The sequence below is a fragment of the Camarhynchus parvulus genome, chromosome 5 (genome assembly GCF_901933205.1).
Source record: "Camarhynchus parvulus chromosome 5, STF_HiC, whole genome shotgun sequence".
Classification (NCBI taxonomy): domain Eukaryota; kingdom Metazoa; phylum Chordata; class Aves; order Passeriformes; family Thraupidae; genus Camarhynchus; species Camarhynchus parvulus.
Genome location: NC_044575.1, coordinates 39,051,764 through 39,067,358, shown reverse-complemented (window position 1 = coordinate 39,067,358; position 15,595 = coordinate 39,051,764). Strand labels below are relative to the sequence as shown.

The 15,595-nt window shown below is 46.0% G+C and overlaps 1 protein-coding gene across 2 annotated transcripts in view; it reads right to left on the bottom strand.

The window, feature by feature from the left end:
* FLVCR2 (feline leukemia virus subgroup C cellular receptor family member 2) overlaps positions 1-15,595 on the bottom strand; it is a 33,779-nt gene that overhangs the window by 2,401 nt on the left and 15,783 nt on the right. Inside the window, exons 4-10 of one of the 2 annotated variants that reach the window (XM_030949452.1) lie at positions 13,032-13,099; positions 12,234-12,337; positions 5,501-5,611; positions 5,001-5,106; positions 4,423-4,534; positions 3,395-3,450; positions 1,721-1,820 (exon numbers count right to left, since the gene is read on the bottom strand). In XM_030949452.1, the coding sequence (XP_030805312.1) occupies positions 1,721-1,820; positions 3,395-3,450; positions 4,423-4,534; positions 5,001-5,106; positions 5,501-5,611; positions 12,234-12,337; positions 13,032-13,099 (657 nt within the window). The remainder of the gene's footprint in view (positions 1-1,720; positions 1,821-3,394; positions 3,451-4,422; positions 4,535-5,000; positions 5,107-5,500; positions 5,612-12,233; positions 12,338-13,031; positions 13,100-15,595) is intronic. The other variant, XM_030949453.1, reaches the window with a different exon arrangement.

Below are 15,595 nucleotides of genomic sequence, written 5' to 3'. Positions count from 1 at the left end.
CCTGGGTGGAGTTTGACAAGCTCAGCTTCTGAGCCTTTCTGGGGTGTGTTAGGATTAAACTTGAGACTTTTTCTTCCCCTAGTGGATTTTGGAAAGCATACTTCTCAAGTTCTAATTCTGCTTACAGTGAGACAGCCCAGCTGTCACCAATTCAGAAGATAGCACACAGACTTGTAAGGGTTAATGTGGAGTCTCCTGCAGCCTGGGCTCTGAGTTTACTCACTGTAAGGCAAGACTGACATCTGAGGCAGAAATCAGAGGTGCATGGGAAAGAGGTTCACATCCCCAGTGCAGTTCAAGAGAAATCCAGGCAGCATGGAAAGAAGAGATATGAAACAGTCTCATTTTGAGTAGGCTCTTACACAATCTGTAGGTGAAAAGGTTTTACAGAAGTCAGCAGCAATATCCCAAAGCAGAGAGGGAGATAAGGAAAGTGTCAAAGACATGTCGGAAAGCAAAAGCCAGGAAGTGCAAAGAGGGAACTTCAATAAGCAGGAAGGGTAGGGGGGGTGCATGAAGTGGTGCAAGAGGTAGGAATAAGGGGAAATCTGCACTTAGACTTCAGAAATTCCACCAGAATGCACCATGGAAGCACTCAAGCAACTCAGACCAGGTTCCCCAAGCACCTCTGGGGTCTCAGCGCCAGTTTTCTGCTGTGGAGCTATAGGAGCAGAGATTTAGATCAGACAGTCTGCAGGGCTCCACCACCTTGGGAAAGGAAAGCTGCTCTCACAGCTGTGAGTCACAGTACTGGAAAAGGGCATACAGATGGCCTGCCTATGGCTTTGGGATGGGAGAAGGCTGCTTGCCACACAGTAAACAAAGAAATGGAGTAGGGAAGTTTGGGAAGCAGAGAATGGGTACACATTGTTTGTGCCTACTACACAAAATTCCAGCATTTTTTAATTGGCAGTATTTCACTAGAAGCTAAGCATGGTGCAGCTTCCACCAGAATCCAGTAAGCTACTGAGGGTGGACACTTGTCCTAAACAAACTATGGAAGATCAGCAAAGATACTTTTTCTAAATGCAAAGGAACAGTACAAAAAGGTTTGCATGGATGCTGCAAATCACAAGCAAAGGAGCACAAGCAGTACACAGCATATTCATGAGTATAATGTGTGTGCTGAATCAACTGACACTACTATGAAATCTTAAGGCACAACTTGGAATGGCTTCAGATGCATTTACAACAAAGGCTCTGCTTTTGCCTGTTAGTCCTGTTGGCTGTGGCACTGTATGATACACACAGTCTATCACACCTTGAAAAGCAAAGGATAACTTAGTAGACCAGCCTGTCAGTGTGGCACAGAAGACAGTGAGTAGTAAAGCATACCACCCCAAAACCAATTCTTTAAAGGGTTCCTGGTATCACCTTCAGCCAAAAATCTGGACTGTAAAAACAATGACAGTGACTCCAAATGTCTGCACCTCCTCTCCCTAACAAATGACTGACAGTTCAGTTCTTAATCTGCTCCAGCACCAGGCTTTGCTTCACTGCACCTAGCTGAATCCCTACATCTCTGTCTGACATGAGTCTAGGGGGATCTCCACTCTGTTCTTGGAAGCTGTCTTGTCTTTCCTTTCAGCTGAGTACCTGAGAAGACCAGAAAGATTCTTGATACCCTACAGCCATTGCAGTCACCCCAGAAATGCCATTGGCTTCATGCCTGTGCCACCCTGTGAGCGTTCAGAGAAGCAGATGAGTGCAATTCTCCTACCTTGGTGTGTATAAGCTAGTGAGCAGGAGTGGCAATTGATGGGGTTAGATTTACAAGCTACAGTCCCATAATCCATGATCTGATTGCTGCCTTGGAGTCTCTGTAATGACAGTCACAAGTCAGAAAATATGGAGGCAAGCAGGAAAAGAAATTAAAGCGGAGCAAAATGAGAAAGGGAAGCAGACAATGGAAGAAACCAGTAAAATCACCCAAGCATGTGTAAGGCAGCTGTGCCACATAGAAAAGCCCCAGTACCTGACTTTGTCAGAGCTCTCCACAAAGGCAGCACACAGTGCCCAAGCCCAGCTGCTGATCCCCTGGCCGAAGCTTCCATCTTAATGCAGAATACCAGATTCAGCCTACCATCAGTCAGTTAGCACCTGCAGTTGGTTGTTAAGTTTGAGAATACTCAGGTGAGCTCAGCCATGTGGAGGACACATTTGGGGGTGTTGGTGGGGTGTGCAACATGACTTCTTCTGAGCATGTCTCCTCAGGGGGAAGGAGCTGCCAGTGAAATTTTTGACTGACTGAGACCTGTTATCTCACACACATCCCTCTGGTTCTTACTACTGTCAGTTCTGGAGACTTTGAGGATTATAAAATTGACATTGCACCACCTTTGCTCTGGTCACAACGCTCTTCCCCATGCAGCAGCAAGCTCTTACAATAGTACTTAGACTGAAAAGGATTTATACAAAAAAGGGCTTAGGCAAAAATGTACAATTCATCTGCTGAGAGAAATGTCTGACAAAAGGAAAGGATCTACTACTAGAAGGCATCACCTTCACTGCCAAAGGACCTCAGGCCCTTTCCTGGGCCTTCCACATCCATGTTATGAATTCAGCTCATAGTGCCACCAGTGCTGGAGAAGGGCAGCACTGTCTTCTGAACAGAGCTGACTCAAGACAGCAGAGAACTGAGATTTTCACACTTTGCTAGTCATGGTTGGTGATGGCCTCCCGAACATTGAGTGGATATCTCTGCTAACATCCTAGAAGAGGAGCCCAGGGTAATACAGAAAATAGACTCAAGCAACCAGTCCCCTCCCTTTCCCTGCATTTTCTGACAGTATCCACTGCAATCAGTTCATCCACGTGCAAACAACTGCATTTATTGCACAGCATGCCACAGGGACATCACACCCTGAGCTCTGGTGTGCAAGTATGAACTAGCAGCTTTGTCAGCAGCACTATGCAAAGTGTGAGCAACCAGGTTGCTCAAGCCCTTACTTAGGCTTTGGCACCTCAGCTTCCTCCAGTCACATACACTGAAACCCACCTGGCAGCTGAGGGCAAGGAGTAAGAGGAATAATCTGCCAGCCTAGGGGCCTAGATAATAGTTACTCAGCTCTACAAAAGAGCAAAGCACTGAAGGCCTCAACACCTTGTCAACACCTTGGGAGAGAAGCAAGCACAGCACTGCCCTACATCTGGCCCTAGCTGGTATGAAGATGTGTGAAACCCTGCAGAACCCCAGAGCCTACAGATTCTGCATGACATTAACACTGAGCAACGAAAGGCCCCAGCAGCTGGCAGAGCTGGGATTATATCCAGTTTGAAAACGCCAACAAAGAGCTTCCCCACAAGCCACCCCTTTTCCTAGAAAGGAGAGAGGTTGGGTGTTGTGCTGAGCTAATAGCAGGGCACAGCAGGGATTGAAGGGGGGTTTACTCACTGTCTGTTCATTTTCCAAATTGGCCTGCTGTCTTCGGAGATCAGCCTTAATGAATGCTGGAACAGAGGGAGGAAGAGAAATGTGAAGGCAGTCAAGTCACCTTGCAGGGCCCAAGTCAATTTCCCCAGGACTCAAAGGAGCAGCAGAAGCCCCAGAAGAGACAGAAACATATTACAATGAGCAAGAGAAATCACTCTCCTGGACAAGGCTGAGAACACCTCTGAAACAGACAGGATAGAGGTTCTTTATCGCAGCATGTAGAAGAGGCAACTTTGAGTCCCCAGCCAGAGCCAGGGAAAAAAAGCCTTGGCTCTTCTTTGTAAGCAGAGCAGATGCTTAAAGAGGAACAGCATTGCTATGGGACTGCTGTGTGAGTTCTGCCCTTTCCTGCAGGCACTGTGAAACACAGACAGATGACTCTTCAATTAATTAAGTTGAAAAGAGGGTACATTATTACAGCACTGGACACATGCAGAATCATTTCCAAAGGCATGTGCAAAAAAGTCACAAGTTCCTGCTCTCTATTTATCCAAAAAGGTTTTACATACTAAATGGTTTGCAGGATGGTTTCTACAATGTTTATTACATAAATATTAGCTCTTGCCTGGTATTATAATTAGCTGAACATCCATTACAGCTGCGCAATTGTCCTCTTTAATTGGGTCAGTGGCCCTCTGGGGAGGAAGTAAGATGTCTTCCTCATGATAAACTTAATCTGTGTCAAGTTGGCAGGACTCCTTGACTTGCTGGTCACAGTCCAAACCTCCTCTCATTCTTAGAATCCAATGGTATTTATGGCTCCTGCACTCTTACAATACTTCATCTATCACCTGTCATTGCCAGCCTTGTTTCAGTTATCCCCACCCGGTATCAATTAGTTTCCTTGTTAAGCTCTAATCACAGCATGTGATCTTTGCTAACTACATTTCTAACTTAACCCCTTACCTCAACTGCATACAAAAGACCTCAACTAATGTGCCAAGCCCAAGGCAAAGTAAGAGCAGAAGAACACTGAAAATTTTAATTACCTGTCACAACGGTCCCCAGGAACAGGACAGAACAAAGCAAGAGGTTTCCTGCCTTTGTCCCAAAGCGATCTATGATTTGCCCTTGGCTAATGGTCAAGGCAATACCAAAAATCTACAAACAAACAAAGGTAATGTCAAGCTGTACTGCTATTATAAAGCAGCCCAAACTCTTTCCAATCTTTACCAAAGTATCAGAGCATACAGGCCAGTCAAACAGTTGGCCTAGTCAGGCTAAAGTTTGATTATAAACACATCCAGGGGCATCTCCTTGCAGCTAATGGAATGACAGACAACTCTGATGGGTGGAATCTCATCTCTCACTGGAGACAAACCAGGACTGTTAAGAGCTATGTGTGAAAAGGCAAGGATGACTGGCACCCTGAAGTATTTTCTTAAACAGAATGAGCACCACTACAGAAATGCCATGAGGAACATCATTCAAAAAGCCAGGTCCCAGGGTGCTTAGATCTGCAGTACATTACACCAATAATGGACAAGAAATAGGACTCAAGGCTTGGAACTACAATTTAATCTCTTTGCCTAAAAGGAGGCAAGCAAAGGGAAAACAGCATACCTACCTGTGCTGAGACATTAAGGAGCCCTGATGATGTTCCTTCTGATTCTGGGTATGTCAATTCTGCAGCAAACTCAAAGCCCAGGGGAAGGTATCCTGTCATGAAAAACCTGTAATGAAGTACACAGAAAGGAAGACTCAGCAACTGCCAAAGGAACTGAAGAGGTACAGTACAGACTGTAACTCTAAGCAGCATCACCTCCAGCACAGTCAAACAGCCATGCCAGTCCACAAGCTTTTCACTCTTGTCCACTGATCATCTATGGGGCTGTGGGTACCACCTGCTTTCCAAAAGCTCCCACTTACCTGGAACAATTAAACTGAGCAGGGTCACGATAATGTCCCTGACTCTAATGAAGCGCATACAAGTGAGAGATGGGAAGGGCAAATAGGAGCCATTCAGATGTTCTGGCTCTTCCCAGTCCCTCCCACAGCAGGAGTTCTGCCTCCCTGCTTATCCCCTCCCATCACATGCTGAGGAAAGCAGCCTGCACATGGACTTACCCCAGCAACCCAGCAGTCACAAAGACCACCCAGAGGTGGCCCAGGCTCAGAGTGAAGGTATAGACTATCATTCCCACCAGAGACATGATATAGACAACTAGCGTTGTTTGCCTGCAAGAAAAAGCAAACAGGGTTTTATTTAATCCAGTCCTCCTTTTTGCCCACAGATCTTGGTATAGCTTGTAGCACACGGGTAAAAAAAAAGCATTTGAAAGTTGCAGTCTCTTGGCACTCATACCCAGACAGAGGAACTGGACTGACAGACAGCATGGAAAGGCCTGCACACAGAGCAGCACAGCAGAAGAAAGATCCTACCACAGGTTGACAGGTGCCTGGTCATATATGGTACATGGCACATGAGGGAGAGAACAAAATCCAATTAATCTTTAATTAATCTTTCTTGGGCATCCTCTATACTATAGTGAGTTGAATATACTTACTTATAAGCAGGAGCCAAGGCAATCAAGCACTCTCAAGCAGGAAAGTAAAGGAAAGAGGTGTCAACACTGCTAGAATCTTATGGGCCTATATTTTTCAGTGCTGTCTGAAACAGCTTTCATTGCTGCTCCTTTCTGTTGTTTAAACTACCTGCTGTATTTGGAGAGGTGACATGAAAGCCAGGTTGCCCTCACAGCCTCACCCTCAAGCCATGTGAGCATTTAGCATTCAGCCAACAGCAGCTGAACCACAAGCTCTTGTCTGGGTGCACAGGAGACAGACACCCTGTGCTCAGGAGGTATGCCAGTCACACCCTGGGAGCAGCCAAACCTGCAGCCAGGCCGCGCAAGGATCGTCAGTGAGCTCAGCACTGCGAGACACAGGCAGCAGCCCGGGCCAGCTTTTACCACAACATTTAGCAACTGTCATCCTTGACTACACACCAAGAAAACCCTTCCCACATTAAAAAAAACAAGGCTCTTTCTAGTACAAGAGGCAGCAGTAAGTCTTCCCAGTACATAGTTTTGACCAGGAAAAGGAAGGAAAGGAGGAAAAGGTAAATACTTTACCTGACTGAAATTCCACCAGGATTTTGAAAGCAGAACAGTTACCAGAGTTGATAAAACCTTTTGATCACTACCTTTTAGGTAGAAGTTACATGTATTACCACAAGCTACTTGTGTACTTTCTCCCAGATTTAAGTCCTAATCCATTAAAGAATGTGTTTGATATCAGTTCCTAGAATTCCAGTGAAGAAACTAAATCTTAAACTATTTTCACTTTTCCTTTTTAATGTAAATGATCACTGTCAAAAATCTAACCCAAGTAGGCAGTAAGTATTACAATGTGTAAGAAAATGTTTCCAGTACACTGAATTACTACAGATAAATCCAGACTGTTCCAGCTAAGGTTCTGTCCTCCCTCACTGCTGCAATGACTGCAGTCAGTGGGGCTCATGCCCATACATCAATTCCTTCTCAAATATAGGCCTGAGAAGCTAATTTCAGGCTTCAGCTATTGATCCATACTTACAAGGCTCACGAGGCTCATTTAATATACTGAAAGACTAAACAACATGCTGTGGCAAGCATCTTGGGTATTTTGTTTTGTAATTTTGTTGTGTATCAAAGGAGTAGTTAAACCTCTTACCCTCCAATGCTGTATCATTTCTAGAGTATGTTCTTTCCAAAGTTTTCACTGAAAGAAAAATTCAGCTGTGAAGGCAGCATAAAGGGACTGCTTACTTCTGTTATAATCCATTGCAGAGAGCTGCTACATGGCTGGCACAGTGCCTGGAGGCTGCAGAAGGAGAAGAGCTGAAAGACTGACTGAACAGACAAAGAGAAGCCCCAGAGAGTGAAAGAGATGGAAGTAAAAGCTTTTTTCTGCTCAATACAGGTTCCTCAGGTATGTCCCATGAGTTCTTATGCCTCTCATGCCCTAACAAGCAGCCATGGAGATAAGAGATGATTAGGAAAGGAGCTCAAAGCTAGAATTACAGTTCTGTACTTGGGCTACATGAACCAAGTTTGAGCTGGGTGCTCCTTCCATAAGCAGGAGTCTCCAAACTACATAGCAGTTAGTGCTAAAATACTGTGCAGCCCTCCAAGAGGTGGCTGCAGCCCTTGGTTGGAAGTTTAGTCACTGCCAGCAGGGACACTCAGCCCATGGAGTTTTATAATTTTTTTCTCACCACAGCCAGTTTGGGCTCAGTGCAGAGGTCTCAGGATAGTCACACAAAATCTCATTCAGTTTTCTAGGCTTATGGTTCAAGTATTCCAAGGGATTTGTATCTTATTCAGTGTCATGACAGTTGCCAAGTGCTGCACTTGGCCCTTCATCTCCAGGCAAAGGTGAAGAATGAGACAGTGACCAGATGTGGTCAAGACTGTTTCACATTGATGCTATGTCATTAGTCAAGCTGCAAGAGAGGAGCTCAGTTCCCAGAACACGCTGTGCCCCACAGCGAGCTAGAGCAGGCAGACTCATAGCTGCAGGCAAACTCTTGAAGGTGTTCACTGAAACTGCAGAACTGTGTAGAGGACAAAATGGAGAAAACGGATCCTGCCAGGGGTACCTCACCTATCAAGTTTTCCTCACTGACCTCCTTGAATCATTAGGCTGCAGAAGGACAAAATTAATCAACAGACCTTTGTAAAAGAACAAGGCCACAGGCTTGAGTGTTGTGGGAAACACCGACCAGGAAGCACCCTGAAGCCATGAACTGCTGCCTGCTCACCATATACCCTCACAGGATCTGAACAGAGAGCAGTGAATGCAAATCCTGCTGCAGGAAACAGCCTTAAGCACACAAGCAGACTTCTCCTAAACCTGAAAGGCTTAAGACTTAGATTTCAGCAAAACCCTGCTTCGCCGAGCATACCACTGACGACAAGAGAAGGAGATTTAGAGCTCAGCAGTCCTGTAGAAAGACACAAAATTTTGAAGAGGATTTAACTGAGATACTGGTAGATACTGGTGCACAGGGAAACAAAATCCCCTGGGGAAAGACACAGAGGCAGAGTGTTCTCAGGAAGTGGCCTTTGACACCCTGTTCACTAGAGAACAAGAATACTCTGTGGCCCTAGGGGCACTGGGGCATGGAAAAATGCCCAGTTTTAGCTTAATAAGCCTCTTATCATAGCCATAAATCTCATGGGAATGAGAAAAGCATAAAGGAGGAGAAGCAGATTCACAGAGCACATCAGCACTGCATTCTGGTGTTTTTAGCAACCTACTCCCATGCTGGCTCTACAGGGACTGACAATTTTCATTGTCTGGAACAGGGAACAGAGACTATCTACTTAACAGGCTGATTAGTGCAGTGCGTACAGGCTGGAAGTTAGGCATCCTGCCACATTACCTTAGAGAAACTGAGGTTAACCCAACCCTGTGCTCTGGGAAGGAAGCATTGCTATAAAGGCATCAGTGCCAAGTCTCTGTGGCAGAGCCAGAGGGAGATCTGTGAAGGACCTGACACACTTGTCACTTAGATGAACCTAACCAGCCCTGACATTCTGCCTTCCCAGTCACATTCCCAGACTTTCTGAAGAGGCAGATTAAAGAGCCCGCACAAGGGACTGTGAGAAAAAGGAGACCTTGGGGAAAAAAGCCAGGCAGGGCCAGCACCAGCAGGGAACAGGGTTGAAATGAAGAACACATCTCCTGCTGTTCAGTCAGCTCCAGAAGAAGCCTCAGAGTAAGGAATGGGTATGGCCCAGCCCAGCCTTGTCTCACAAGGTCACTTGGACAAGGAAAGCAAAAGTAACATGAGAGTATTGCAGCTGCAAAAACACTAAAGTCAAGCAACATCTGAGGCAACAAATGAACAAGCTGGGAGCAGGAGGTGGGATGAGGGGCACAGGCACATAAAACAGTTTTAGCTGCTCACAGGGATGTTGTGTGCAGCTCCAGCATGCTCTCCTGTATGGACAGGGATGACAGATGGCCTCCACAGGCTCTGCCATGAGGATAGCACATTCCAGGCTGCACACAAGCCTGAACAAAGCCCTTGATCCTATGCTCCCAGAAGATCTCATTGCTGAAGAGACAGAGGTGTCAGATGCTGGAGAAAGGAATGAATTGGAGAAGACTGCTTTGGTTTTCACCACACCCATATCCTTTGGCATTCAGTTTTATGCCACTTTCTTCCTGTATGAAGGTCAGAAGAAAGGACAGTCTTGGTAAATTATTTATATAAGACATATGGCAGGATAGAGTGAAGACATACCCACTACACAAGGACTAACCTTGTGTAAAACAAGCTATGATAAGAAGGCCCAAATTGCTGGTCAGGCTAAGCTGAGAGAGCACTCACCTTCTCACTTGGAAGAGAGCCAAGTGCCCCATTCTAAACCATCTTTTCTCCTTCCCCCAGATTTTTGTACTTTGCATCTGTACAGACCTAAAACACCACTTGGGGGTCTTCTGCCTAGTCACTGGAGAGAGAGATGGGTATTTCTGACATCTTGCCTTATAGAGATGCAACAATGAAAGCAGAGAGAGCTGACTGCAACCAGCTTGACCTGAGGCCATGTGAACACTGCACTTTAAAGAAAAGCATAACCAAAGAGAAGTGCTGATTAATTCAATTCCCAAACACCTCATTCTGAGCCAGACTACCCTACTAACACCAATTCACCCAGCAGTCTCCAGGTGTCACAACCTCATCCATCCTCTGAGCCAGGAACTCGATGTCAAATCTGTAAGGGTCTTCTCCTGATTCCATGATTCAAAGAGATGTGCTGCTCTCAACAAGCCATACCACCAAAGGCAACCCCAATTCTTGCACTGCTCATACATAACCCATGTATTTATTTTAATGGACCAAATTTGCACCTGCTATTCCAAAAACAAGAACAGTGCAGGCACTGCTGCAGGGACTTGCCTGCCAAATAAAAGCAAAAGTGCAAGGCCATTTGGGGCCTGAGCATGACAGATGGGGAAAGCCTGACTTAGCACAGCCTCACCCTTTCAAAGAACTGCTGATGGTACAGTAAAGATCAAACATGCATGTAGAGCTCTGCAATTCCTTCTGTTATTAACCTTCCCCTGCTCCCCTCAATCACAGCTGGATCCCATTCATTTGCTTCCCTCTCTCCAAGCTGACTAAAAAAAGGACTTAATATCTTTCCTTCCTGATTTTCATGTGCTTACCATTTTATTCTTGACACTATCTCAGCAACAGAGGGAAGGGGGAGGGTACCCACCTAGAACATCTGGCATCTTGACAGTTTTTTTAAATAGACTTCCAAATGGGGCTAAATAAAGACTATGTAGCACTCAGAAAAAAAATGTGCTAGTTTCACAGAAATCCATTTTGCAGGCTGTAATGAAGAACAAATTCTTAGCAGGGTTTTTCCTCACCTAAGGCTAAAACTATCTCCCAATAGTCCCTGGGGGTCCATAGAATAAACTCCATGGATGACACAGTCCTGCACTGTTAGCCAGGTCTGCCTACCTATGTGATCCCTCCAAGGAAGGAGCGGACACAGAACAAATACAGGATTTGTGGATTTTTCTCTCTCTCCCATTCTCCCAAATTTCAAGTCTCAGCTCTGCATGGTGAGTTGCAAAGCTCTTCAAGCCTTCATGCTGCAACCTAACCTCACTTACAGAGAGCCAGGAAGATCATCCAGTCTAGCAGTGCCAGCTGAGGCTACCTTACCACTAGCCCTGGGCTGGAAAGAGACACAAGTGACATTGCATGGTTAGCAGTGCAGTTCTAACAGCTGTATTTCTATTTCCCCAGACTCCCATATGAGTACTACTCAGTGCCACACAACCATCTAGACACAGCAACAAACAACCTGCCAATCCAGAAGTCCTCACCTACCTTTCTTTCTTATGAGAGAAGCCAGTTTTCTATTTCTGATCCCTGTACTTCACAGGGAGCTAGAGCCAGAGGCCACTTCAGAAGGTGCAAGCTCACAGCCAGCCAGATTATTCTAAGCTATCTACAATGAGAATGTGCATTTCTGGGATAATGGTAGTAGGACTCCTCCAGATGAAAAGCTGCTGCAAGGAATAAAACTCTGAAATTGCTTTCAAGTCATTACCAGCACATAACCAGTAAAGCTCCCTCTCACCCAACCTGCTCAGACAACAGGTTGTAGCATAGTTCTTAAAGCTAGCAGAGAAATCAAAAAGCTGGTTGGACCCCAGTATAATACACAAGAGTCTCTCTGTATCACCTGGGATATCCTACAGAAGTGTTTCTGAGGACCAGGAACTGTAGGACAAGCAAAGACTCTTAACTGTCCCTTTGCAGATGGCAGGGCATGCTGGCCAGATCTGCCTTCCCAACTCACAGGGCAACAAACGCAGACTCATCCACCCATAACCCCAATAACCTTATGCCTGCCCTAAATACAGCAGCACGCCACCAACACAATGCCTCTGGGCACTGGATTCAATGTGCCTTTCATTAACTGGACAAAAATTCACAGAGGCTGGTTTGTAAGGGCTGACAAATGGTCTGCTACAGTCTTGATTCTGCTTGTGCCAAGAACTCTCTCATCCCTGACAAAGCAGTTATTGGGCCATCTCATCTTCTCTGTGAGCCTCCCTAGGGACCACCAAACACCAGATCTTGTATGGGCCCAGTGCGGCTAATGCACAGCTCCAAATTTCACCTTACACTAACTGCGTTTTGAAGAATCCTATTTTTTTCCCTACAAATCCTCCCAATGATTCAGTCTCTAGAGCGGCAACTTGCAACTGCACAGGGTTCCTCCCTGCACAGTATGGAGGAAGAGCACAGTCACCAGGGCACAGGGGCAAACAAGGGACTTACTTGTAGGTTTTGGTTCTGTCCAACCAGAGGCCGGAGATCAGAGCCCCAGCCATCCCCGACAGTATAATGGTGAGTCCAATCCTGCCAGCATTCACCTCCTCCCCCTGTGGTGAGACACATACACACTCACACAAGTGCAGGAGCTAACTCATATCCAACAAAAAGCAAAGTGCACAAAACACAGAGAGGAAGAGACAGCAAAGTTAGTCTTCTCACATGCTTTCTGCTGGTAACACACTAACCAGAACTAGCCTTTGCAGAACACTTTTGGGCCCACTATGAGCCAGTGCTTTCTGGTCCATGAAAAAAAAAGGTCTGGCAATTATGTCTGAGCCAACCCTGAGAAAAATGTGTGCACTGGCCAGCGTGAGCAGAGACTCTCAAAGGAGTTAGCATAAAATCTATTAAGCTTGCTGCTAGGATTTGGACCAGATTGACTAGGAAGTACTGGGACTCACTATAAGGCAGAACAGAAAGGAGCTCTGTGGCATGCAGCACCAGCAGCAAGCTGTACAATAACTCAGGTACAGAGGCACCCCACCCTTCTGCCACGACAGCATGAGCATGGGCAACCTCCTGGAACAGATGTCCCACCAGAAATCACTGTTAGAAACAAGGAGAGGAAATTGCTGGAAGATTTTCTCACAAGTAAATGCTTTCAATTAAGGTGCAAAGGAGCTGTCTTTTCTAGAGCTCACCAGCTTTTGCATGGGGTGGCGTAAAGGCAAAAAGGAACAGCCAACTTGTGTTGGAGAGCAGCAAGCATCAGAGAGGGCCATGAGGGTTGGATGCACTTACTGGGTAGTGATGGATCACCATGCGGTTCAGCAGAGTGGACAAGGCGTAGAAACAACCTACATTCAGACCTGAGAAGGGGATAAAAATGCAGCACATTCAGAGCCTGCTCCTCTCCTGCTGGGCTGTGAAATGGTAGAAACGCAGAGAGAAATCTTTGGGACCATCAGTCCAGAACAAAGCTGCAGTGTCTCAGGAGAGTGAGCCAGACTGGCAGACATAGGATACTGAAAGAAATGCAGACCAACATCCAGGCCTCAGCATGCAGAAGGAAGAACCCTGCAGTTTCAGGATGGTTCCTACCTAAGCAGCTAGAGGAACGGCTGTGCACATTTCTGGTACTGAAAGGTCTTGCAACTCCTTCACAGAGTCTCAACCCTCTGAGCAACCCTGTGAGCAGCCAGAATCATCTTTTAGCACTCCAATTTTCTCCTCTGCTCCCAGCCAAGTCAGAAAACTAGAAAAGCATCTGCCTCAGCATCATACCTTGAACAAGGACCTGAGATTCAATAAACAACAGTGTCATTGACCTGTGTATTTTCCTCCCAGGTCATACACAGAGAAGAGCCTGTCACCATTCTCCCTGCTGACAGCCAGTAAATAACATTCTCTCCAAGGCAAGAAATGCCAGAAGACAAGTAGGAGCAAAGCTAATTGGTGAAGCACAGACAGCACTACCCTCAGGCACCTGGGCTGTGTGTCTGCATGGAAAAAGTCTTGCATTTTGAAAGCTATCACTGAGGCCTGAAAAAAAAAAACCGTGAAAGTAATTGTGTTTCTGAAAGAGAACTTACATTAACTGTTACAAGGATCAACCACCTGGTGAAGGTTTCTCAGTATCACCCAAGGTGAGAATGAAACTGTTGGGGTGATACTGGTCAAGCCCTATTCAGACACTCAGCTGCATCTTACATGCAATTCTCGTTGGTTAAATGCCTTTCCCAAAGGACAGAAAACCCAACAGCTTTGTTCAGCAGGCAGCAACATACACATGTGCACTGGACCAGCCGTACTGCAACGGCTGCACTCTCACCTTGGGTGATACTGAGAAACCTTCCCCAGGTTGATGAGGTCTTAACAGTCAGTATATAACTTTCTTCTCAGAAAGTCATCTACATTTGCACTTCGTTTCTCTTCAAGGCTTCAGTGATTCTGATGGGTGGAGGGAAGGGGACAGATTTTACCACTGCAGCTCACACATCTATGGGCTCCAAAAGGAGACATGGTTTTAAAAAGTCTGGCACAGATGCCTGAAAAAAAAACCAGATACATGTCAAGTTCCTCCTTCCTACTTTTCCTCTCTAAGCCTCAGCTAGAAGCAGAAACTAACAACACAGGATACAGAAGTGCAGTCTAGCAGGCAGAGCTCTGACAGAGTGAACAAAGCTCTGAGCTCTGCTAATCCTGAAGTCTCCCATCTCCTTTAAGTACTGTTGAAGATTGCATGCAAGATGTTTTCCATTACCATCTGTATGGCTGATTACGTTGTCAAGTGAGCAGTTTGCCTTATCTCTCTCTTTGAATGACCACATTCACACCTCCCTCGGGAAAAGACCTCTGCTGATAACAGACTATTGAATATCAGTGCATGACTGATAAGAACTATAACATCCCATTGTGAGATGCTCCGCCCAGAAGGAAGAGCCAAGCACTGCTACCCCATATACTCTGAGATTCTGAAATAGTAGCACAGCTTTTCTCCACGGGATTCCCCAGAAGAACAGCAGCTGCCTCTTCCTCCTGGATCTTCAGAGGAAGACTACATCCTTCTCTACAGATCCCCCTTGCTCCAACAGAACCACACCTGATACTTCAGAGGACTGCAGCCACATTTTCAATCGGACTGCCACCAACACCCTGACCCACAGGGTGTCAGGTTGGGTTCTGACTCTGTCAGTGTTGTTCTAGTGGACTGCATTGTTTATTTTTATTTTTTTCTCCCTATTAAAGAACTGTTATTTCCTGCTCCCATATCTTTGCCTGAGAGCCCCTTAATTTAAAATTATAGCAATTCGGAGAGGTGGGGAGGGTTTACATTCTCCATTTCAGGGGAAGCTCCTGCCTTCCTTAAGAGACTCCTGACTTTCCAAACCAAGACAGGTATTTAGCAATCCTGCACCTAGCCCAGTCTTCCACTGAGCACTGGATATCTGTTGCAGTACACAGCACTATGAGCAGCCGCAAGATTGGCAGCTGGAGGGTGCATCACTGCCTTCACACACCATCTCTGACAACATTACAGTTTACTGTGAGGGTGGTGAGGCACTGGAACAGGCTGCCCAAAGGCATAGATGGAAGTGTTTAAGGCCAGGCTGGACTGGACTCTGAGTGACCAGGTCTAGAGGAAGGTGTCCTTGCACATGGCATGGGGTTTGTCAGAACTAGATGATCTCTAAGAGCCCTTCTTATGATTCTAAACCATTCCACTATGAAGCAAAGCTCACTCCATAGCTGTATGGCACAGACAAAGACTCTTATGCAAGTGATCCCAAATATTGCCTGTGACAATGTTGCCCACTTCAGAATCATCTGTCAGAAGGTTACAGGAGAGGCTAGTAAATTGAGTG